Source organism: Manis pentadactyla, chromosome 9 (assembly GCF_030020395.1).
Source record: "Manis pentadactyla isolate mManPen7 chromosome 9, mManPen7.hap1, whole genome shotgun sequence".
NCBI lineage: Eukaryota > Metazoa > Chordata > Mammalia > Pholidota > Manidae > Manis > Manis pentadactyla.
The window spans coordinates 104,440,696-104,464,748 of record NC_080027.1 but is presented as its reverse complement, the minus strand read 5'-3'; the positions used below and the strand labels follow the sequence as shown (position 1 = coordinate 104,464,748).

At 33.7% G+C, this 24,053-nt stretch overlaps 1 protein-coding gene across 6 annotated transcripts in view; it reads left to right on the top strand.

Annotated features, from left to right (window-relative positions):
• COP1 (COP1 E3 ubiquitin ligase) overlaps positions 1-24,053 on the top strand; it is a 214,678-nt gene that overhangs the window by 114,684 nt on the left and 75,941 nt on the right. For all 6 annotated transcript variants that reach the window (XM_036918080.2, XM_036918082.2, XM_036918084.2 and 3 more), the window contains one exon: positions 10,728-10,844. In XM_036918080.2, coding sequence (XP_036773975.1) covers positions 10,728-10,844 — 117 coding nt within the window. The remainder of the gene's footprint in view (positions 1-10,727; positions 10,845-24,053) is intronic.

Here is a 24,053-nt window from a genome sequence, read left to right as displayed (position 1 = left end):
TTTCAATTCTAGTATATACTATGAAATAGAATTGCTGGATCATACAGTACTTATGTGTTTAATTTTTTAAACTGCCCTTCTCTTTTCCACAGAGGCTACACCATTTTACATTTCCACAAGTAGTGCCTGACTATTCTGATTTTTCTGTATCCTTGCCAGTAGCTGTTCTTTTCTTTTCTTTTTTTAATGATAATGATCTTAATGGGTGTAAAGTGGTATCTTACAGTGATTTTTGCTTTTCATATCTCTAATGACTGTATGTTGAGCATCTGTTCATGTGCTTATTGGCCATTTCTATACCTTGGAGAATGTTTATTTAAGTCCAATGCCCATTTTTTTGATGGAATGTTTTGTTTTTTTGTTGTTGAATTGTCGTTCTTTATATATTCTGGGTGTTAACCCCTTATCAGATATGTGATTTGTTGATAGTGTGCTTTGGTGCACAAAGTTTTCTCATATTGATAAAGTCCAGATTGTCTTTTTCTTTTAATTGTCTGTTCCTTTGGTGTCATTGGATGACGGTGTCATCCAAGAAGCCATTGTCAATCCAGTGTAATGAACCCTGCCTTGTGTTTTCTTCTAAGAGTTTGTATAGTTTTAACTCTTATGTTTACTTTGACCCATTTTGAAGTCACTTTTATATTTGGTGTAAAATAAGGGACTGACTTCACTTTTGCTTGTGGATATCCAGTTTTCCTAGCACCACTTGTTGAAAAGATAATGCTTTCCCTACTGAAAGTCTTGGCATCCTTGTCAAGAATCATTTGATTATATCTGCAAGTGTTTATTTCTGGAGATTGTTCTCTTCCATTGATCTGTATGTCTGTCTTTATGCCACTACTTCCCTGTTTTAATTACTATGGCTTTGTTTTGCAATCTGGAAGTATGAGTCCTTCATCTTTTTTCTTCTTTTTCAAGATTATTTGGCAATATTTGGGTTCTACTAAGATTCCATATGAATTTTAGAGTGGATTTTATTTTATTAGTTCTTTCCTTCTTAGTTTGAATTTAATTTTCTTCCCCCCACCAAGTTTTCTGAGTTGAAAACTTAGATTATTGATTTTAGATACTTTTTTCTTTGCTAATACATGAATTCATTGCTATAAATTTCCCCTTATGTGCTACATCCCACAGATTTTGACAAGTTGTATTTTCATTTAGTTCAAAATATTTTTTACTTTCTCTTGAGATTTATTTGATTTATATTATTTAGAAGAGTGTTGTTTGATCTCCAGGTGTTTTGGCATTTTCCAGCTATCTTTCTGTTACTGAATTCTAGTTTAATTCCACTGTAGTCTGAGTGATACATTATATAATTTTTCTTCTTTTAAACTTCTTAAAGTATGTTTTATGGCCCGGGATGTGATCTGTATCAGTGACTGTCCAGGTGAGTTTGAGAAGAATGTGTATTCTGTTGTTGTATAAAGTAGTCTGTAATTAATTATATTCAGTTGATTGATGGTGCTTTGAGTTAAAAAATGTCCTTACTGATTTTCTGCCTGCCTGGTCTGTCTATTTCAGATAGAGGGTTGTATATTTTTTAGACTCTCCATCAATCTGTATGTTTCTTCTTTTACTATACTACATATTCTTGATTTGTAGCTTTATAGTAAGTCTTGAGATCAAGTACTAGGAGTCCTTCATCTTTGTTCTTGAAGATGATTTAATTTTTTACTTACTCTGCTTTTCCATGTACGTTTTAGAATCAAGTTGCTACTGCCTACAGAAAATCTTCCTGGGATTTTGATTGAGATAGTACTGAATCTATAGATGAATTTGGGAAGAATTCATATATTAGAATATTTGGGACTTCTATTCCATGAACATGGTTTATCTTTCCATATTTAGGCCTTTTAAAATTTATCATAATTATATATTTTTTAGCATACAGATCTTGCACATTATTACAACTAAATAGTTTATAGATTTGGTGGAATTGAAATGTCATTTAAAACATTAATATCCATTCTTTTTTTGCTAGCTTATAGGAAAACAATAGATTTTTAAATATAAATCAACAGCCTTGCTAAAGTCACCCTTTACTTTTAAGATCTTATATTTGGAGATTCCTTGGGCAATTCATATTGGCAAACAGAGGCATTAATACTTTTTTGCTGCCAATGTGTATGCTTTTCATTTCTTTTACTTGCTTTGTTGCACTTGCAAAAACTTACAGAATGGTGACGTATAGGAGTAGTGACAGCAGACATCCTTACTTGTTACTGATTACTTATCATCTTTCACCGTTAGATTAAGGTTTTTTATTGGGCTTCTTTTGCTAGGTTAAGGAAGTTCTCTTCTGTTCCTAGTTTGCTGAGGATTTTTATCATGTATTGAAATTTGTCATGCTTTTTCTGTATCTATGGAAATGATCATATGTTTTTCTTCTTTTCTTTGTTAATATCATGAACTATAATAATTTATTTTCAAATCTTGACCTTAAATTCCCAGTATAAACCTCATCTTTGTCATGATGTATTATCATTTTTCTGCATTGATAGATTTGATTTGCTAATTTTTTTGAGGGTTATTTGACTATGTTCATGATGGGTATTGGCTTTTATTTATTCTTGTGTTGTCTTCTTGTGACTTTCATATCAAGATAATGCTGGCCTCATAAAATGATTTTCCTCTCATATAGTTTTTTTCAGGGTCAGGGTGTGGAAGGAAGTGACTGTTGAAAATTATTATTGTTTTGTTCTTAAGTGTTTGGTAGAATTTGTCATTGAGGGCTTCTAGGTCTAGAGTTTTTTTGTTTGAAAATTTTAATTAAGAATTTAATTTATTTGGTAGATTTAGGACTATTCTGTTCCTTCTTGAGTGAACTTCAGTAGTTTGTATCTTCCAGGAATTGGTATTTTGTGTCCTCTCATTTATTATTAGTTATGTATAAAGTCATTATGGCATCAGATTTATCAGTCTTACTGCTCTTTTCAGATAGCTTTTACTTGATTGATTTTTCTCTATATTCTGTTTTGTTTATTCATCAATTTTTTCTTGCTTTTGACTTTTCTCTTTTTCTGGTTTGTTAAGGTTGAAGTTCATGTCATTGATATGAGCCTTTTATCGTTTCTCATATAAATATTTTGATATACATTTCCTTTAAGTGATACTTTAGCTGATCCCACAGATTTCATATAATGCATTTGCTTTCTCACTCAACTTAAAATTTCATCTAATTTCTTTGGTGATTCTTTTGTTCAGCTAAGAATTACTTAAAAATGTGTCTTTACATTGTCTTCCTTTCCTTAAAATATTCAGAAATCTTTCTGTTATTGATTTATAGCTTAATTCATTTATGGCTAGAGAACATACTTTGCAAGAATTTGTTTTTGAAATGTGCTATGATTTGTTTTGTGGTCCAGAATATGATCTACCTTGGTAAATATTCCATATGCATTGAAAAGAATCTGTGTTTAGCTGTTTGCTGGAGTGTTCTATAAGTGTCAGTTCAATTGTTGATTTTTTTTTTTTGGTTTTCTGTATCTTTGCTAATACATTTTTTTTGTCTCTTCTTCTGATACAGGGATGTTAAAATCTGATTTTCTTGTTTTAGTTTTCTTGTTGAGGGGGTTGTTTGCCTCTTTTTTTTATTTTGGTAAACTGTTGTTAGGATCATAAACATTTAGAGTTGTTAGGTTTTCTTCTTGAATTGGCCCTTTTATCAATATATAATGTCACTTTCTTTCTTCTGAAACTATTTTGTTACATATATTCATCAAGCTGATACTCTGTTTTCTCCTCTGGCATTCCAAATGCATGAATGTTAGTCTTTTCACTTTGTTTTATAGGTTCTTGACCTTTTCTGTCCTGTCAGTATTTTTTTCTTCTTCAAACTGGGTCATTTCTGTTGTTCTTTCTTCTAGTTCATTGACTGTCTATCTCCATTTTGCTGATGAGTCACTCCAGTGAATCATTCATGAAAATTACTGTGTTTTTCCCTAAAATTTTCATTTGGTTCTTTTCTAATAGTTCCTATATGTCTGCTGAGTACTTCTATCTTTCCATTAATTTTAAATGTGTTTATTTTTACCCCATGGAGCATAGCTACAGTAATTGCTTTAAACTCTGTTCCATAGTTCCAATATCTAGATTTTAGGATTGGTCTCTGGATTGTGCCTTCCTTTGAAAATTATTCACATCTTCCTGACTTTTGGTATGTAGAGTGATTGTTGGGTTGTATCTTAAGCATTTTGAATATTGTTTGTAATATTGTGGGTCCTGTTCAGATTTTCTAGAGAATGTTTTTTGTTTTATTTTTTTAAGCAACCGATCAATTGGTTTAGATTTTGACTGGAAGTTCTGTTTTGCATTCTGTGGGTGATTTTTCTATTATCAGGTTAGTTTTCAGAGCCTTATCTGTACTGCACTGGTTTGTCCAAAGCATATGCCAATAAGGGGTTAATCTGAAAATCTGGGTAGTTTTATCAAATGTAGTTCAGTGCACAAAGCCCTTGCCCTGCTACCATTTTGTCCATCTTTCACATACAGAGCAGCTCAGAAGTGACTAAGATTTGTTTGTTCATATACATAATTATGGGATCTCCTTCTCCAGTGCTTTCTTTTCCAAGTTTCCCCCACACTGTCACCACCCAGGGTCCTTTTTCACTGAGGCTTTATCAAGAAACTTGGGGTTACTCCTGTTCATGACTGCCGAGATGGAGTTTCTCAAGGAGTATTAACTTCCTTAACACTGCAGCTCTGTGACTGAAGCCCACTGATAGGGAAGTTGAGAAAGAGAAAAGGACAAAACAAAAGAAAAAAATGAAGATTACTCCCACCCCTCTGGCTTGCTGTGTCACCTTCTATATGAGTGCTACATCCAGAAACACAGGGATTTTCCTTACTTTTTGCTGATATAGGTGCTGGCTTTGACTCGCCATGGAGAAGACTAGGAGAAAAGTGGTACTGTCATCCCTGTGTTGGTCACTCCTTTTAAGTTTTGAATTTCCTCTCCCAAAATGGCTGTTTTTCCAAACTTTTCAGATTCCTCAGAGTTGTTTTGTTTTTTTGACATCATCCACAGAGTAATAAACCCATAGTGAGAGAGACTAGCTATAGTGTACTTCCTCTAAGTCTTTGGTGGTACTAAAATTTCCAAATGCATTTAAACTCATCTAAGAAGTGTTAATTAGTGTTACCTAAATGTATTCATCGCTTCTTAACTGTTTGTGACTTAGAAAATATTACCTTTGTGATAATTTTATAGTAAGAGAATATTTTAAATTGCTTAATGTATTTCATACAAGTATATTTAACATATATATTTTGTATTTAGTAAATTTTTAAGTTATTTGTTGATAGAAATTATCTTTTCATTGCATAATTAAGTACTACATTCTTACAAATGGTATTTTTCCTATTCATACTGTGCATTTTAAAAATAGTTTACTTCCAAATATATATGCACATATTTGCATGTTAAAGAACCATTGATATGTAGCAAGCTAACTAGGAAGAATTTCATGAGCCAATTATAACTTCTTTTGGAGAAATGTATTTTCTTTTTAAATCCGTAACATAGGAATCATTTGCAATAAATACTCTTTCTTTGGATTAGAATAATAAGCACATTCTTTAAAGGTTTTTTTCTCTAAATAAGAGTTGGAAGAATTTAGGCTTTAGGACATTAGTAGATAAAGGTATTTATTAATCCCAAATTTTCATAGTTGCATACATTAAAAGTGTAAAAGTAATGAACTTTAAATCTTGGTAAATTTTAAAATTAATTTTATTTAGCTCATATTGAGTGAAATACTTCCACATCTTAAAACAGACAACTAAAAAAATCAACTGCAGTGTAATAAAAAAAATAGCATTATGATAGCAGTTACCTCTCCTATGAATTTATAATTTTAGGCAGTTACCTTTCCTATAAGTTACAACTTTACTAAGTATAATATCTCCTGAATTCCATTGAAATGAAAAGGTTTATGTTGCACAGCATCCCAGACAGCCCCAGTGATCTTCATCTTCTGGTATTCCCACACTTTTTTAGTTCTTCCCCATTGCTCCAGTCTGTGTGTGACTGGTGGAATACTACAAAAGTGAAGTTTTGTCACTTCTGAAATTAGGTACTAAAAAACATCACAGTCTCTATCTTCACCATTTTCTTTCCAGTCACTTGGTTTGGGAGAAACTGTCTGTTGCCACAAGCTAAAATAGTCGGAAACTGAATCCACATGTCAAGAGCCCTGTTGTCAAGAGCTTTGAAGTGGATCCTCCAGCTCAGCTTACCTGTGTATGACCTCTGAGCCTTGATATTTTAAGCCAAAACCACCTGTTTGGAGATTCCTGACCCTCAGAAACTGTAACATAGTAAAACTTAGTTGTTCTAGGTTGCTAAGTTTTGGGGCAATTTACTGTACAATTGCTAACTAATTCAAGTCCTGTTTTCTCTATTGATCAAGTTTAAAAGAAGAACTTATGTTTGATAATGAATATTGTCAAAGTGTACCACTCTGTGTTAAATCTATACTATTTATAGATAAATAAAATAGTTCTGTTGTCCCTTAGGTTTATGGTAATTTTTGGTGAAACAGCACCATCCCCTTTTACTCATTCTGTTTTCTGTGATATCTAAACAGTAATTCAGAAGTGGATCCACGAGTATCAGATATCAAGCATTTTCATACTTACACATTCTTACTAAAGAAACTGTGTCAAACTCCTGTGCCTGTTTCCTTTTTCTTTTATAATGAATGCTTTCTTAGGAAGCTTTGGAGCAAATAGATAGACATGCAGTGGCTCTGTCTGAGAAGCTCAGAAACAAAAATACTGCATGTTGGAATTGGTGCAAATGTTATTATAGATATGCAACCCGTTTTGGAAAAAATAATTTTAAACAAAGGAACTTGGAAGCTGTTTAACCCAAATTTTACAGATTAGTAGGTGATAAAGTTTACCCATTCTCTAGGGTATTTGAATTTTTTAAAATTCAGTGTTACTTAATGGGATTTAAGATTCAGATGATACTTCCAAAAAAAGCCTTTTCTTTACCTATTAGTAATCAAACTTGTAATGAAACACTTAGTTTTTTTTTATTTTTTACTTTTTATTGATATACACTCTTATGAAGGTTTCACATAAAAAAACAATGTGGTTACTACATTTACCCATATTATCAAGTCCCCACCCATACCCCAATGCAGTCACTGTCCATCAGTGCAGCAAGATGCCACAGATCCACTGTGTGCCTTCTCTGTGATACACTGTTCTCCATGTGATCCCCCACACCATATGTACTAAACATAATACCCCTCAATCCCCTTCTCCCTCCCTCCCCACCCACCCTCCCACACCCCTCCCCTTTGGTAACCACTAGTCCCTTCTTGGAGTCTCTGAGTCTGCTGCTGTTTTGTTCCTTCAGTTTTGCTTCATTGTTATACTCCACAAATGAGGGAAATCATTTGGCATTTGTCTTTCTCTGCCTGGCTTGTTTCACTGAGCATAATGTCTTCCAGCTCCATCCATGTTGTTGCAAATGGTAGGATTTGTTTCTTATGGCCGAATAGTATTCCATTGTGTATGTGTACCACGTCTTCTTTATCCATTCATTTACTGATGGACACTTAGGTTGCTTCCATATCTTGCTATTGTAAAAAGTGCTGTGATAAACATAGGGGTGCATATGTCTTTTTGAATCTGAGAAGTTGTATTCTTTGGGTGAATTCCAAGGAGTGGGATTCCCGAGTCAAATGGTATTTCTATTTTTAGTTTTCTGAGGAACCTCCGTATTGCTTTCCTCAGTGGTTGAACTAGCTTACATTCCCACCAGCAGTGTAAGAGGGTTCCTCTTTCTCTGCATCCTCGCCAGCATTTGTTGTTCTTTGAAACACTTAGTTTTAAGTAACAAATTCATATCCAAAAACCAGCTAGATAGTATTCAGTATAAGTTGTTTTCATTTTTAGCCTCTTAAATTGCAACATGATTTTTCTAGCCATCATTATTTTGATTTTTTAGAGTATCAAGGAAATTATCTATAAATAAGTGCAATGTGTCTTGTTTGGTTTAGTTGTCTTGGCTCAACATTCTTTTAAATTTACTTTTTCTTAAAAAAGGGAGTTTTTGCAATAGATGTTGAAATTGTAATTTTAGAAGTTAAGTTCTTACTGTCATCCTTTTAAGGAGAAAGTAATAGTAGGTGTTCCTATTGATTTATGTGCTGTCTCATTTTGAGGACCATCTCATTTATATTTGTTTTAGACATTTCCTTCCAAATCTTTTGTTGATTTCTTCTATACTTCCTCCAAAGATTAAACTATTTTACCTTCCTGTGATTCCATCTTAGGATATTGAGTTGATTTTAATGTTACTTAATCGTATCTTATTAGTTTCCTAGGGCTGCCATAAGTGTACCACAGCTGGCTGGCTTCCTCAACAGAAATCTGTTCTCTGACAATACTGGAGGGTAGGAGCCTAGAATCTTGGTGATGGCAGGGCCATGCTACCCCAGAAGGCTGTAGGGAACCATCTCTTCTTGCTGCATTCCTAGCTCGTGGTGGTTAGTTGCAGTCCTTGGCATTTCTTGACTTGTAGGTCATCCAATTTTTGCTTCTGTTGACACATGGCCTTGTTCGTTCTGTGCCTCTGAATCCAAGTCTCCATCTTCTTTTAAAGATAAGTCACTGGATTTAGAGCCAATCCTAATCCAATATGACTTCATTTAATTTGTTTACATCTGCAAAGACCCCATTTCCAAACAAGATGACATTCTCAGGTATCTGGGTTAGGACTTCAACATAATTTTGGAGGGAACACAACCCATAGCATCTGTTGTGTGTAGTAACCAGTAATTTAATCAAGTATATTGTATTCTTTATTTTTACTTTTTCCATATATATATATATACACACACACACACACACACACAGTATCTTTATAGTATTCTAAGTTTTAGTTACTCTTATAGCTCAGGCAGTAATGTTGAATTCCAATATATATTGAAAATTATAATCATCGTGGTTACCATTGTAATTTACTTTAAAAATGTTAATGATTATTCCATTAAGAAAATTACTCAATTAAAAAAAAGGACTACTTCTAATTTAATTGTCACTGTATTAGTTCTGGTTCATTTTTATGTTCCCTTATAATAAATTGTCATAAAACACTGATACATAACCCTTGTTGGTAAATGTTCTTAGTGATTAGTAGTGGTGTTAAAGGAAGAATAAATGTTCTATAAATATTTGTTGAGGATTAACTTTAGCTTGCTCGGCTTTTAGGGTATAGTTCTACAACTTGATATTCTAATTTATACTATGTTTGACATGCATAATTTTAATGACAGCTAGCTGTCTCATCTCAGAATTATATATCTTATTTGTCTGAACAATAATATATTGGTTGAAATAGCACATGATTCCTTTTGGAAAATGACATGAAATAAATCAAATATTGCTGTTGAAAAACTCTTATTCTTTTATTTTAATGAGTGTCTTTTTCTCTGGTAAGGCTAATTGATTCATCAGGTTTTAAATAACTTCTTTTAATTAATTTTTATTCAGAGATTACACATAAATTCTATACCCTTCTGAAATACCATTCACAGAAGATAAATTATCTCATTTATGTGGAGAAACTCTATTCTTATGGAATACCATTTCATAGAAGTGGTAGTTAGAACCATTTTTACCTTCTTCACTCCTATTTACAGATTACTATAGTTGTATTCCTAAAATGATTATAAAATTTTACCATACCTTCATTCTAGTATTAGTTTTCAACCCAAATGCACATTTTTAATTACCCAGAGAGCTTTAAAAAAAATAAACACCAACCCCTGAACCCCATCTGGGTATTGTCCTGAATGACCCATTGGGACCCACTGAAGATTTGGCAGAAAGATTTGACAGGAAGATTTTACTGTTGTTATTGTTAATGTTAGTTTCTGATTCTAATATGCAACTAGGATTGTAACCCATATCCTGAAAATCTATTTTAAATATATATTCTACTAAGATATTTTCATTTAAAAATTATATGATAGTTGCTTTGGTACCTTATAAGACAACAGCTCACCTTACTATTGCTTTCAGATCTGAACTGCTCTAATCAGTCAGCTTTCTATTCCCTAATCATGATAGATCTCAATATATACCATTGGAATGGACTAAATATCAAGAATTAAAACAAAAAAAATGTAAAGTTTAACTGAACAATTCTGTAATCTATTACTTTGAACATACCTATATAACTAAGTTCCTACATAAAATTATAAAAGTATGGAATTATTAATTGAAAGGTAAAATAACTTCTCCCAGGTATTTTAAATGATATTTGTATTCTGATATTTACCATACATATACATATGAAATTGTGTGTTTGTGACTCTCAAAAGTGTCTTGAGTTGGAAAATAAATCGTATAGTCACCCTATTCATAAACACACACACACAATTTAAAGAATTCTATAGTGAATACATGTGTATCTCCATATTACTTTTTTTACCTCTTTCTTTTATGCCTTAGTTGTGGGATCATGTTACTTTTCAGTACGTGTTGATTACCTGTGTTGTTTTCTGACTTTGAAACTAAGCTCTCCTGATTTCTACACACTGTTCTATTGCTCAGTCATTCACTTTAAACATTTTTGATGCTAGTATACCAAAGTGCTATAGGTGAGCAAGAAGACAGCTGTAGCGATAAGCAGATTTTCTAGGTTACAGAAATATTTGCTAATATATTGTTTATTTCTTTTCATTTTTGTTGTCCTTTACTCTTAGTGAAGCTGTGGTCTACCAACCTAGACAACTCAGTGGCAAGCATTGAGGCGAAGGCTAACGTGTGCTGTGTTAAATTCAGCCCCTCTTCTAGATACCATTTGGCTTTCGGCTGTGCAGGTAAGTAATAAAAGCAGGTGTGTCTTTGCTGGTGGTTGAGTATCATGACTAGAATAGAAGAGCATTTGAAAACAGGTAACTTTCTTTGTTAGTTTAAATTTTGTTCTCATTACTAGACTAAATTAGAAGAATGCAGTATGCCATCATTAATCATTTATTGCTGTGCCTCAATTTCAGTATTCTGTCTCCCATATTTAATACATAGAGATGGGGTTGTTGATTAAATTTGTTGTTCCTGGAAGTCTTTGTATGCACGAGCATGCTTACTTATTCACAAGCTTAGGTAACCATGATGTTTAAAGAATTAAACTATATTGTATAGAATCCTTTTTTTTTTTAATTATTTAAAGAAACCTATTCATTCTTTCAACAATTGTTTATTGAGTACCTACTGTGAGGCACAAAGCACCTGTAGGGGCAGTGAATAGGACAGAATAAAGTCATGGAATGCATGGTAATAGAGTAAGTACTCAAAAAATGTTAGCAATTATTATCACAGCAAAGAATTTTTGTTAAAGTATTGGCTACGGTGACCAAATATCTGGGTTTGCCTAGGGCCGTCCTTATACTTACTGTACCATACAATCACTATTACCGCATTCTTTAATTCTCCAAGTGTTATGGGTTGGAAGATAAATCATATGGTCACCCTACTCTTAATTCCTTTTGTCTTCTATATCTGTTTTCCTTGTCGAATATTTACTACAACAGTGAACACCTGTAATTTAACTTCTGCATTGTGAAATCTCTTTCTTTTTTTTATCGAGAATCTGTTTTTCCTGTAAGTTAGGACCATATTATAAATATATCACCCTTTAAAAAGGAAAAGCACAATTTAAACCCTAATTTGTCATTACTTCTTTTTCTTATCTCAATTTATTATTTATTTCAGTTTGATACTGATATAATTTCATAGTTAAATTACAGTAGGGTATGGTCTAACATATATATATGGGGGTAGAAATCTCTTTCCATTAACATGGAATTTTTTTCCATGATGAAGTGGTATTCTTTTTAATTCAAACCTACTGTTCTCTTAGTTAAATCCCTGTTTTGACTAGAAATGTGGCTTTGGGCAAGTTGATTAACTTCTCTCCCCAAGGTCCTTATCTTTAAAACAGAGTAGCCCTTTGGGGCTCTTAAGATGAAAGGAAGATGTTATGTGTAAAGCTCTTATAATGTGGTGCCCAATAATTGTTCAGTTTTATTTTAATTATTAATATTTTATCATGCATTTAATTAAAATTGTTTATTGATTTTTAATGTTAGTCTATTTTATAAACACTCATTAACCATTGGTCATCATTTATGAATAGAACTTACTATCAGTATTTAATATGTACAAATGCCAGGTATGATCATCTTCAAAGTTTCTCCTTTGTATAAAAGGGAAACCTACTTTAAAAATGCTTTGGCTGTCCGACAAGCATTCTGCCCCCACCATTTAAAATTTTAATATGTTTCTTAATTTTTACATTTATTTTTCCATGTAAGCTTTAATATTTGTATTTTCCTAATTCTAAAAAGTGTTATTTTGGGATTCTCATCTAAACTGCATTGTATTTATTTGTTAATTTTGGAACTGACATTATTAAGATAGTATGTCTTTCCACAAAGTTACACGAAGTATCTTATTTTGTTTTATTTTCTTTCAGATTTTATAGTTTACTTCATTTAGGTTCTAGGCCTTCCTGGTTAATATTTTTCTATGCATGTTTTACTTTTTACCATTTTAAATAAAATATTTTTTCATTTCTTATTTTTGGTACTGTTCACTAAGAGTAGATAGATTAAAAACCGTTGGTATTTTGGTATCTGTGTTATATCTGGACACCTTACAAATTCTTCTTACTAAATTCAGTAGTTTTTCAGTAAAGTCTTTTGGATTATGTATTTGTACTTCATTGTAGCCAAAAGTGATGGTTGTATTTCTCTTTTTCCAATGATTTATTATTCTCTTCTTACAAGGCATTGTTTATATTAGTTACTTTGTCCCCAACTGTTTGATTTAGTTGAATAGGCTTAGGTGTTCTACTGGTTATGGTATCTATTTTTAGAAGATAGTCTTTATTAAATTCAAATCATTTATTTTACTGTTTCTTAAGAGTAACTTTAGTATTTTATCAAGTGCCTTTTTAGCATCAGTTGATCTAATCATGTGGTTTAATCTGCTGATATAGTGAACTATGCTTATACATTTTCTAATACTGAATTTGTTTCTAGAATAAAACTTGTTTGAGCAGAATGTGGAATTATTTTTATAAATTGCTGCATTTCATGTCTGGTGTTTTGACATCTATATCTGTAAATTGATGTATAGTTCTGTCTCTTTTTTAACCTTTCTTAATGTCAGCATTTTGTAGTTTTCAGTACACAAATTGTGAACTTCTCTTGTTATATTTATTCATAAATATTTTATTCATTTTAGATCTATTGTGAATGAACTTGTTTTCTTAATTGATTTTCAGATTGTTGCTAGTGTACAGAAATACAATCAGTTTTTGCATGGATCTTGTCTGCAGTTTTGCTGCTTTTGTGTATTTTTTTCCTCATAATTTTATTTTGGGTTTCTTGGGATTTTCTATTTTGAGGATCATATCATCTATGAATTAAAACAATGTATTTCTTGCTATTCTATGTTAATGCCTTCTTGCTTTGTTGCATGAGCAAAAAGCTCATAAACAATGTTGAATGGAAATGGAAGGAGTTTTCTTACCTTAGAGTAGGAAGAAAGCATTCCGTCCTTCACAAATGTGACATTAGCTGTGAGTTTTCTGTAGATACCCTTTATCAGATTAAGTTTTATACTATTCCTGGTTTGCTAAGAGTATTATGAATGAGTGTTGGATTTTGTCAAATTCTTTTTCTGCCTTTATTGAGATAATCTAGGGGTTTATGTCTTACATTGTAATAATATGGGCTATTTCATTATTTTTTACTTTTTTGTTTTTAATGTTAAACCAATATTCCATTCCTGGGAAAAATTTGTTTTGGCCATAGTATGAAATCATTTTCATATATTGCTGGATTCGGTTTGCTGATATTTTATGTATTTTTGTGGATATTTGCCTGTAGCTTTCTTTTCTTAAGATGTTTACTGACTTTTATAGGAAAGTACTCTTGGCCTCATGGAATGAGTTGGGAAGTGCTTCTTCCTTTGTTTACTGAATGAGTTTATAAAGGACTAGTAATATTTATTCTTTAAATATTTGATGGAACTTTCAGTGAAGCTCTTTGGATTTGGGCTTTTTTTTGTGGGAAGATTAAAATTGCTATGTCAGTTTCTTTACTTCTTACCCTATTCATATTTAATATTTCTTCTTGAAGTCATTTATAGTAGTTACTGTCCTTCTAGGAATTTTTAAATTTAATTTTTTTAATTTGTTGTTATACAGTTCATAACATTCTCTTATAATCTTTTTGGTTTCTGTAGTGTCGGTAGTGATGCCCCCTCTTTAATTCCTGACTGTTTATTTGTGACTTCTCCTTTTTCTTCTTGGTAGGTCTAGCTAAATATTTGTCAGTTTCTTCAAGGCATGTGTATATGGGGACTGGGTATGGGTGGGAGGTGTTTCAGACCAGAACCCTATACATTTCCACTATTCTTAATGTTATTACCCAAACTTACTTGTCAGAAGGTTTGGAGATCTGTATAGATAGGCCAAGAAGGCTGTTACTTCTTTCTTGGTCTTTAGAACAAATATTGAGGTAAAGATCTATTGAAATCATGAACATGATGCCATTGCTCTAATGAAGGTGTCGGAAAGCTTTCACTGTAACTGCCAGAAGGCTAGAAAGAAGACACTGGAACTCTACAGCAGACGACCTCCTTTTTAATGATGCTGGCAACAGAAATATCCTCAGCAAAATGTCCATCTTTCAGATCTTACATGAGTGCATCCCATTGGTGGAATGCAATTCACATCTAGAAGCATAACTGTGAGGGGATCTGAGCAATAGAGTTTTTAATTTTTCATCTTACATAGACTGTGACTCCTAAAATTGGCCCTATCCAGAGCAATGTGGTGTGTGATATGAATTAAGGACTAATTTTCCTGGCTTTGAAATAGGGGTTAGTATTAGAGCAAAGCATTAATGAAGCCAATAGTCTTTACTTTATTCACTGCTTTTAATTGTACCTTGTACTGATTGAAACATTCCCTTAATCAGAAGAAATACCTTTACTACTAGGAAACAATGACTGATGTTGAATCATTTAGAACTGAAACATTTCTTAGAATGTAGGCTATTATCAAATGGCACTCTTAACTGTAAAACATCATTTTCTCTTTAGCTGTACACCATGTATTCTATCACTGAGAGTAGTACAGAATCATATGTATAGTGTGGCTTATTAAATAACATTTGTGGGGATGAATTTGACATTAGGAATGGGCTGTAAATTTTAAACTTTGCTTTTGGAGTTATGAGAAATAGACATCTATTACAGTTTGACTTCCTGTTGCACTGGCACTGTGAATTCTACTTGGACAGTGATGCATCATGCTAATTCTAGGCTTTCCTGCCTACCTCTGTTTATCCCTTATATTCTGTCTGGTACAATGAATTCATTTCTCTGTGTGCTGTTACTCATTATTTTGCTCTTTTACCTTTTACCATAATATATAAAGATGTCTAGGACTTTTTTTTTTTAACTGGAGCTTACAGCATGAAAAGTTTCTTGAAGTACACTTAATAATTCACAAGCATTTCTCAAAATATCAAATCTTAAGCCATAGTCCCTTGCAAATAGTTACCTAGTTTTAAACTACTGTTTTTGTTATTGAAGAAAAGCCTTTAACTTTTTTTATTAGCTTTTCTTTAGATTTTTTTTTATACAGTTTTTTTTATTAAGGTATTACTGATATACACTCTTATGAAGGTTTCACATGAAAAACAATGTGGTTACTGCATTCACCCATATTATTGAGTCCCCCCCATACCCCATGGCAGTCACTGCCCAAGTGTAGTAAGATGCCACAGAGTCACTACTTGTCTTCTCTGTGCTGCACTGTCTTCCCCATGATACTCCCCAAACCATGTATACTAATCATAACACCCCTCAATCCCCTTCTCCCTCCCTCCTCACCTGCTCTCCCCATCCCTCCCCTTTGGTAACCATTAGTCCATTCTTGGAGTTTGCGAGACTGCTGCTGTTTTGTTCCTTCAGTTTTGCTTCCTTGTTGTACGCTACAAATGAGAGAAATTATTTGGTACTTTCTCCGCCTGGCTTATTTCACTGAGCATGATAACCTCCAGCTCCATCCATGTTCTTGTAAATGGTAAGATTTGTTTCTTTCTAATGGCAGAATAGTATTCCATTGTGTATATGTACCACATCTTCTTTATCCATTCATCTACTGATGGACACTTAGGTTGCTTCCATATCTTGGCTATTGTAAAACGTGCTGCAGTAAACATAGGGGGTGCATATGTCTTTTTGAATCTGAGAACTTGTATTCTTTGAGTAAATTCCTAGAAGTGAAATTCCCAGGTCAAATGGTATTTCTATTTTTAGTTTTTTGAAGAACCTCCATATTGCTTTCCACAATGTTTGAACTAGTTTACGTTCCCACCAGCAGTGTAGGAGGGTTCCCCTTTCTCCACATCCTTGCCTGCATTTGTTGTTCTTAGTCTTTTTGATGCTGGCCATCCTAACTGGTGTGAGGTGATATCTCAGAATGGTTTTAATTTGCATTTCTCTGATGATTAGCGATGTGGAGCATCTTTTCATGTGCCTGTTGGCCATCTGAATTTCTTCTTTGGAGAATTGTCTGTTCATATCGTCAACCCATTTTTTAATCGGGTAATTGGCTTTTTGGTAGTTGAGGCATGTGAGTTCTTTATATATTTTGGATGTTAACCCCTTGTCAGATATGTCATTTACAAATACATTCTCCCATACTGTAGGATGCCTTTTTGTTCTGCTGATGGTGTCCTTTGCTGTACAGAAGCTTTTTAGCTTGATGTAGTCCCATATGTTCATTTTTTATTTTGTTTCCCTTGCCCAGGGAGATATGTTCAGGAAAAAGTTGTTCATGTTTATATTCAGGAGATTTTTGCCCATGTGGTCTTCTAAGAGTTTTATGGTTTCATGACTTACATTCAGGTCTTTGATCCATTTCAAGTTTACTTTTGTGTATGGGGTTAGGCAGTAATCCAGTTTCATTCTCTTACATGTAGTTGTCCAACTTTGCCAATACTAGTTGTTGAGGAGGCTGTCATTTCCCCATCGTATGTCTGTGTCTTCTTTATCATATATTAATCGACCATATATGCTTGGGTTTATATCAGGGCTCTCTAGTCTGTTTCATTGATCTATGGCTCTGTTGTGCCAGTACCAAATTATCTTGATTACTGTGGCTTTGTAGTAGAGCTTGAAGTTGGGGAGTGTAATCCCCCTAGCTTTATTCTTCCTTCTCAGGATTGCTTTGGATATTCAGGGTCTTTTGTGGTTCCATATAAATTTTAGAATGATTTGCTCTAGTTCATTGAAGAATGCTGTTGGTATTTTGATAGGAATTGCATTGAATCTGTAGATTGCTTTAGGTAGGATGGCCATTTTGACAATATTCTTCCTATACAGGAGCATGGGATGTATTTTCTTTATTGGTATCTTCTTTAATTTCTTTCATGAGTGTCTTGTAGTTTTCAAGGTATAGCTCTTTCACTTCCTTAGTTAGGTTTATTCCTAGGTATTTTATTCTTTTTGATGCAATTGTGAATGTAATTGTTTTCCTGATTTCTCTTTCTGCTAGTTCATCATTAGTGTATAGGAATGCAACAGATTTCTGCATATTAATTTTGTATCCCTCTACTTTGCTGAATTCAGACATTAGATCTAGTAGTTTTGGAGTGGATTCTTTAGGGTTTTTTATGTACAATATCATGAGTGACATTTTAACTTCTTCTTTACCAATCTGGATGCCTTTTATTTCTTTGTGTTGTCTGATTGCTGTGGCTAGGACCTCCAGAACTATGTTGAATAAAAGTGGGGAGAGTGGGCATCCTTGTCTTGTTCCTGATCTTAAAGGAAGAGCTTTCAGCTTCTCACTGTTAAGTATGTTGTTGGCTGTGGATTTGTCATATATGGCCTTTATTATGTTGAGGTACTTGCCCTCTATACCCTTTTTGTTGAGATTTTTGTCATGAATGGATGTTGAATTTTGTCAAATGCTTTTTGGGCATCTGTGGAGGTGGTCATGTGGTTTTTGTCCTTTTTGTTGATGTGGTGTATGATATTGATGGATTTTCTCATATTGTACCATCCTTGCGTCCCTGGAATAAATCCTACTTGATCATGATGGATGATCTTTTTGATGTATTTTTGAATTCGGTTTGCTAATATTTTGTTGAGTATTTTTGCATCTATGTTCCTCAGGGATATTGGTCTGTAATTTTCTTCGTTTGTGTTGTCTACCTGGTTTTGGTATTAAAGTGATGCTGGCCTCACAGAATGAGTTTGGCAGTATTCCCTCCTCCTCTACTTTTTTTGAAAACTTTAAGGAGGTTGGGTATTAGGTCTTCACTACATGCTTGATAAAATTCAACAATGAAGCCATCTTGTCCAGGGGTTTTGTTCTTAGTTAGTTTTTTGATTACCAATATAATTTCATTGCTGGTAATCAGTTTGTTCAGATTTTCTGTTTCTTTCCTGGGTCAGCCTTGGAAGGTTGTATTTTTCTAGAAAGTTGTCCATTTCTTCTAGGTAATGCAGTGTGTTGCAAAACATTTTTCGTAGTATTCTCTAATAATTCTTTGTATTTCTGTGGTGTCCATAGTGATTTTTCCTTTCTCATTTCTGATTCTGTTTATGTGTGTAGACTCTCTTTTTTTCTTGATAAGTCTGGCTAGGGTGTTATCTATTTTGTTTATTCTCTCAAAGAAGCAGCTTCTGCTTTCATTGATTCTTTCTATAGTCTTCCCGATTTTATACATTTCTGTTCTAATCTTTATTATTTCCCTCCTTCTACTGACTTTGGGCCTCATTTGTTCTTTTTCTATTTTCATTAATTATGAGTTTTGACTATTCATATGGGATTATTCTTCTTTCCTGAGGTAGGCCTGTATTGCAATATACTTCCTTCCCTCTTAGCACAGCCTTCGCTGCGTCCCAAAGGTTTTTCATTGTTGAATCATTGTCATTTGTCTCCATTTATTGCTTGATCTCTGTTTTTATTTGGTCACTATCCATTTGGTTATTCAGGAGCATGTTGTTAGGCCTCCAAGTGTATGTGGGCTTTTTCATTTTCTTTGTGTAATTTCTAGATTCACACCTTTGTGATCTGAGAAGCTGGTTGGTACAATTTCACTCTTTTTGAATTTACTGAGGCTCTTCTTGTGGCCTAGTGTATAATCTATTCTTAAAAATGTTACATGTGCACTTGAGAAGAATGTGTATCCTGCTGCTTTTGGATGGAGTGTTCTGTAGATGTCTGTTAGGTCCATGTGTTCTAATGTGTTGTTCAGTGCCTCTGCCTCCTTACTTATTTTCTGTCTGGTTTATCTGTCCTTTGGAGTGAGTGGAGTGTTGAAGTCTCCTAGAATCAGTGCATTGCATTGTATTTCCCCCTTCAATTCTGTTAGTATTTGTTTCATATATGTAGGTGCTCCTATGTTGGGAGCATAAATATTTATAATGGTTATATCCTCTTGTTGGACTGACGCCTTTATCATTATGTAGTGTCCTTCTTTGTCTTTTGTGACTTTCTTTGTTAAGAAGTCTATTTTATCTGATACAAGTACTGCAAGTCCTGCTTTTTTCTCCCTATTAGTTGCATGAAAAATCTTTTCCATCCCTTCACCTTTAGTCTGTGTATGTCTTTGGGTTTGAAATGAGTCTCTTGTAGGCATCATATAGATGGGTCATGTTTTTTTATCCATTCAGTGATTCTCTATCTTGATTGGTGTATTTAGACCATTTACATTTAGGGTAATTATCTATAGATATGTACGTATTGCCATTGCAGACTTTAAGTTCATGGTTACCAAAGATTCAAGGGTAACTTCCTTATTATCTAACAGTCTAACTTAACTCACTTAGTATGCTTTTACAAACAGAATCTAAAGGTTCTTTTTTTCCCCCTCTTTTTCTTCCTCCTCCATTCGTTATATATTAGGTGTCATATTCTGTACTTCTAGTCTATCCCTTGACTGACTTTGGGGCTAGTTCATTTAATTTTGCATCTGCTTAGTAATTAATTGTTCTACTTCCTTTACTGTAGTTTTATTTCCTCTGGTGATAGCTATTTAGCCTTATGAACACTTCTTTCTATAGCAGTCCCTCTAAAATACACTGTAGCGATGGTTTGTGGGTGGTAAATTCTCTCAGCTTTTGCTTATCTGGAAATTATTTAATCCCTCCTTCAAATTTAAATGATAATCTTGCTGGGAGAGTATTCTTGGTTTGAGGCCCTTCTCCTTCATTGCATTAAATGTATCATGCCACTCCCTTCTGCCCTGTAATGTTTCTGTTGAGAAGTCTGATGATAGCCTGAAGGTCTTTCCTCTGTATGTGATCTTTCATCTCTCTCTGGCTGCTTTTAATAGTCTGTCCTTATCCTTGATCTTTGTCATTTTATTATATGTCTTGGTGTTATCTTCCTTGGGTCCCTTGTGTTGGGAGATCTGTGCATTTTCATGGCTTGAGAGACTATCTTCTTCCCAAGATTGGGGAAGTTTTCAGCAATTACCTCCTCAAAGACACTTTCTATCCCTTTTTCTCTCTTTTCTTCTTCTTGTACCCGTATAACACAAATATTGTTCCATTTGGGTTGGTCACACAGTTCTTTCAATATTCTTTCATTCCTAGAGATCCCTTTTTCTCTCTGTGCCTCAGCTTTGTATTCCTCTTCTCTAATTTCTATTCCAGTTACTGTCTCCTCCACTATATCTAATCTGCTTTTAAATCCCTCCATTTTATGTTGCATTTCTGAAATTGTATTGTGTAATGGTTGAATCTCTGTCTGGAATTCTTCCCTGAGTTCTTGAATATTTTTCTGTACCTCCATGAGCATGTTTATGATTTTTATTTTGAAATCTCTGTTTCACTTGACCCTTTTTCTGGTGTTTGTGGGATTTGGGTTTGAACTAGGTTCCTTTGACATTTCATATTTGTATGTGGTACCCTCTAGTCCCCAGAGGCTCTACTCTCTGGAGCTGCTCAGCCCCTGGAGCGATTTTGGGGGTCACAGGAGAGCACCTCTGGTGCCTGTGGGGATAAAAAAGCTGTTTCCTGCTTCCTGGCTGCTATGCCTGTCTTCACTGCCAGAACCAGTGGGCTAAGCACACAGGTGTAAGCCTCTATGCTTTGCATTTGTAACTACCGTAGGTGGTCCTTCTCTCTGGCTGGCCTGATGCCAGGGCAGGGGCTGCCAGTTTGGGAGCCAGTGTGGGCTGGCCAGGAGGCATGTGCACCAGGCTGCATATCATCATGGGGGCCTTGGAGCTGTTTATCCATCCAGGGGGATGGAGTGCCTGAACCTCCTGAAAGTTCCCAACCTGCTGGGCAGAGTGCACCTGGACAATTTTGTCCACCTGTCCTTTCTCCTGAGCAATAAGCTCTGCAATCCTTGCCCCTTTAGCAGCCCTCTTGCTGTTAGGAAGTCTTTCAGACTGCCCACCTTTCTTTTGTCCCAGAGCAGCCAATGTGGATCCCTAGTTCCCATACGCAGCTGGAATCTCAGTCTCTCCAGGTATTCCCCCTGTCTTAGCTTTCCAACTCCACTAATCTCCAGAGCACTATGCAGTGTAGGTTTGTGCTCCAAGAGCAGATCTCCAGGCCTGGGTGTTCAGCAGTTCTAGGCCTCCACTCCCTTCCTGCTCTGTTTCTCTTCCTCCCACCAGTGAGCTGGGGTGGGGGAAGGGCTTGGGTCCCAGAAGATCACGGCTTTGGTATGTTACCCTATTCTGTGAGGTCAGTTCTTTTTTCCAGGTGTATGCAGTCTGGCACAGCCTTCTTTCCTGTTGCTCTTTCAGGATTAGTTGTATTAGTTATATTTTTGTATTATATGTGGTTTTAAGAGAAGACCCCTGTCTAACCTCTTACATCATCTTTCAAAAGTCTTTAACTTTTAAGCCATTTAAAATCTATTCTTAAGGCCTGAGATTATCTGAAGCATGTTTTTACCAGAAGATACTGTAACATTTGTAACATAAGTGTAAATGTGTTTATTAATTGTCTGTTACTTGATTATTACATGATGTCTTCTTTTTGAGTAAGAAAAAAAAATTAGAAACACAATTTTTCTTCAGTTTATCTACTGTAAAGCCAGTTTGGGAGAGCATTGTAAGACTAAAGTAAAAAGAATTCCCAGAAATCTGTGGTTTTAATAGAATATTAGAGTTGCTTGCATACTAACTTGAAGCATCTTGAAATTTTTTAGACTGTAACTAGTATAACTGATAGGATTTATGGGTACTTTAAAAACATTCTTTCTAAATTAATAATAGTTTTTTCCCCCTGAAATTAGTGATATAAATCAAAGGTAAAATTAGTATTATTTTGATTCAGGGGTGGCAATTATCCTGATAACATTCACTGGGAAAGAATACTGTTCCTAGAACAACAGGAATTCTGAAACACTTTATTTAACTCTATTATCAGTAAACATTTTTAGCTCTGGTTAGTGTATAAACTCTTTGTTACTCAGTAAACAAAGCAGTTCATATACATAAACACATCCCATTTGTTTTCCCATTTTCAATACTTAGTAGTTTTTGTGATTTGCCATAGGATAACTCTTAAACAAAAGGAAAAAATAATCTTTTTTGGTTATTTGGTTGATTAATTTATTTTTAAACACCAATATTATATCTCTTACTCTAAAATTTTCGGTGGCATCTCATCATTTAAAGAATAAATATAGACTCCTTAGCTCTCTGTTCTAAGGTCTCTATAATTGGCTTCACTATTCCTTATTCTTTGTTCATGTTTACTCTTTGAAAATATTTGCTCCAAAGAATTTTTATAAAGCTCCTTCCATAAATATTTCTTGATTTTCAGTAAAGCTAACTGAAGCTATCTTACATATCATCCACTTTAAAAAATGTATGTGATCATTTAAAAGTTGTTTATATTTAGTTAAACACATATTACAAAATGTTACAGATAAAGCTTAAGCTCCCCTTAATCGGACATTAATAATCTACCTTCTCAAAGGTGCTGCTGTTAATGTTTTGCAGGTATCTTTCCATATAGACATATAGTTAGTATTTTTTGAGGAGTCTAATAGATATTTTTCTTTACTTGGAACAGTATTTTTTCTTTTTTTGATTCAGGATGGATTCTAAAAGATACATGTATACTATTTAAAACACACAATTAAAAAATATCTTTAGCTCTCTGAAGTCAATTTATGGACTGCCTTATATATACTATATATGTGTGTTTGTGTATATATATATATATATATATATATATATATATACATATTTACTACTCTCCCCACATCACAGTCACCAAAACATAATTATAATTTATTCCCTCTAACTTAAGAACCTGGTGTTTAGCTTAAGGAGCTATGAAAACTAATTTAGTTCACCTTGTAGAGTTAACATGGAGAAGCTTGATTAAGGTAGATATGTAAGTGCTCGGGGTACCTTTTATTATTTTTTAATAAAAATAATAGTTTCTTTCCCCCGGAAATTAGTGATATAAATCAAAGGTAAAATTAGTATTATTTTGATTTTATTATTTTTTTAATAAAAATAATAAAACTTATTTTAAAAGTTTTCCCGTTTTAAGTAATCAGAAACATTTTAGGTTGGTCAGGTTTATGAATTTGCCTTGTCTTTTATTTTATAATGAAGTTGCTAGTGAGGGTGATGTCTTTTTCTTCACATTTAAATTAAATGTCTAAATATTTATTTAATAAATCCTGATGAGTGTCATAGCATTCATGAGCATGTGTCTCAGTTATCTGTACTGCATTGATAATGTGGGGAAATGAATATCAAGGATATTTCATTTTCAAGTTTCCAAGTAGTTTGAGTAAATTCAAGTGGAAGTAGCATGTATAAAGCCAGTATTAGACAAGAAACAAAACTTTCTATTACTTTATAATAAATAAAATCTACTTTTGAGAGTGTTAGAATCTAAAAACAACTTTGAAGTACCTGGTAATTCTTTCACCTATTTATATCTGTCTACCTTCCAGCCTGTAAGTAGCACTTTGTCTAGATCTTCTAAAAATACGGGCTTCACAGGGT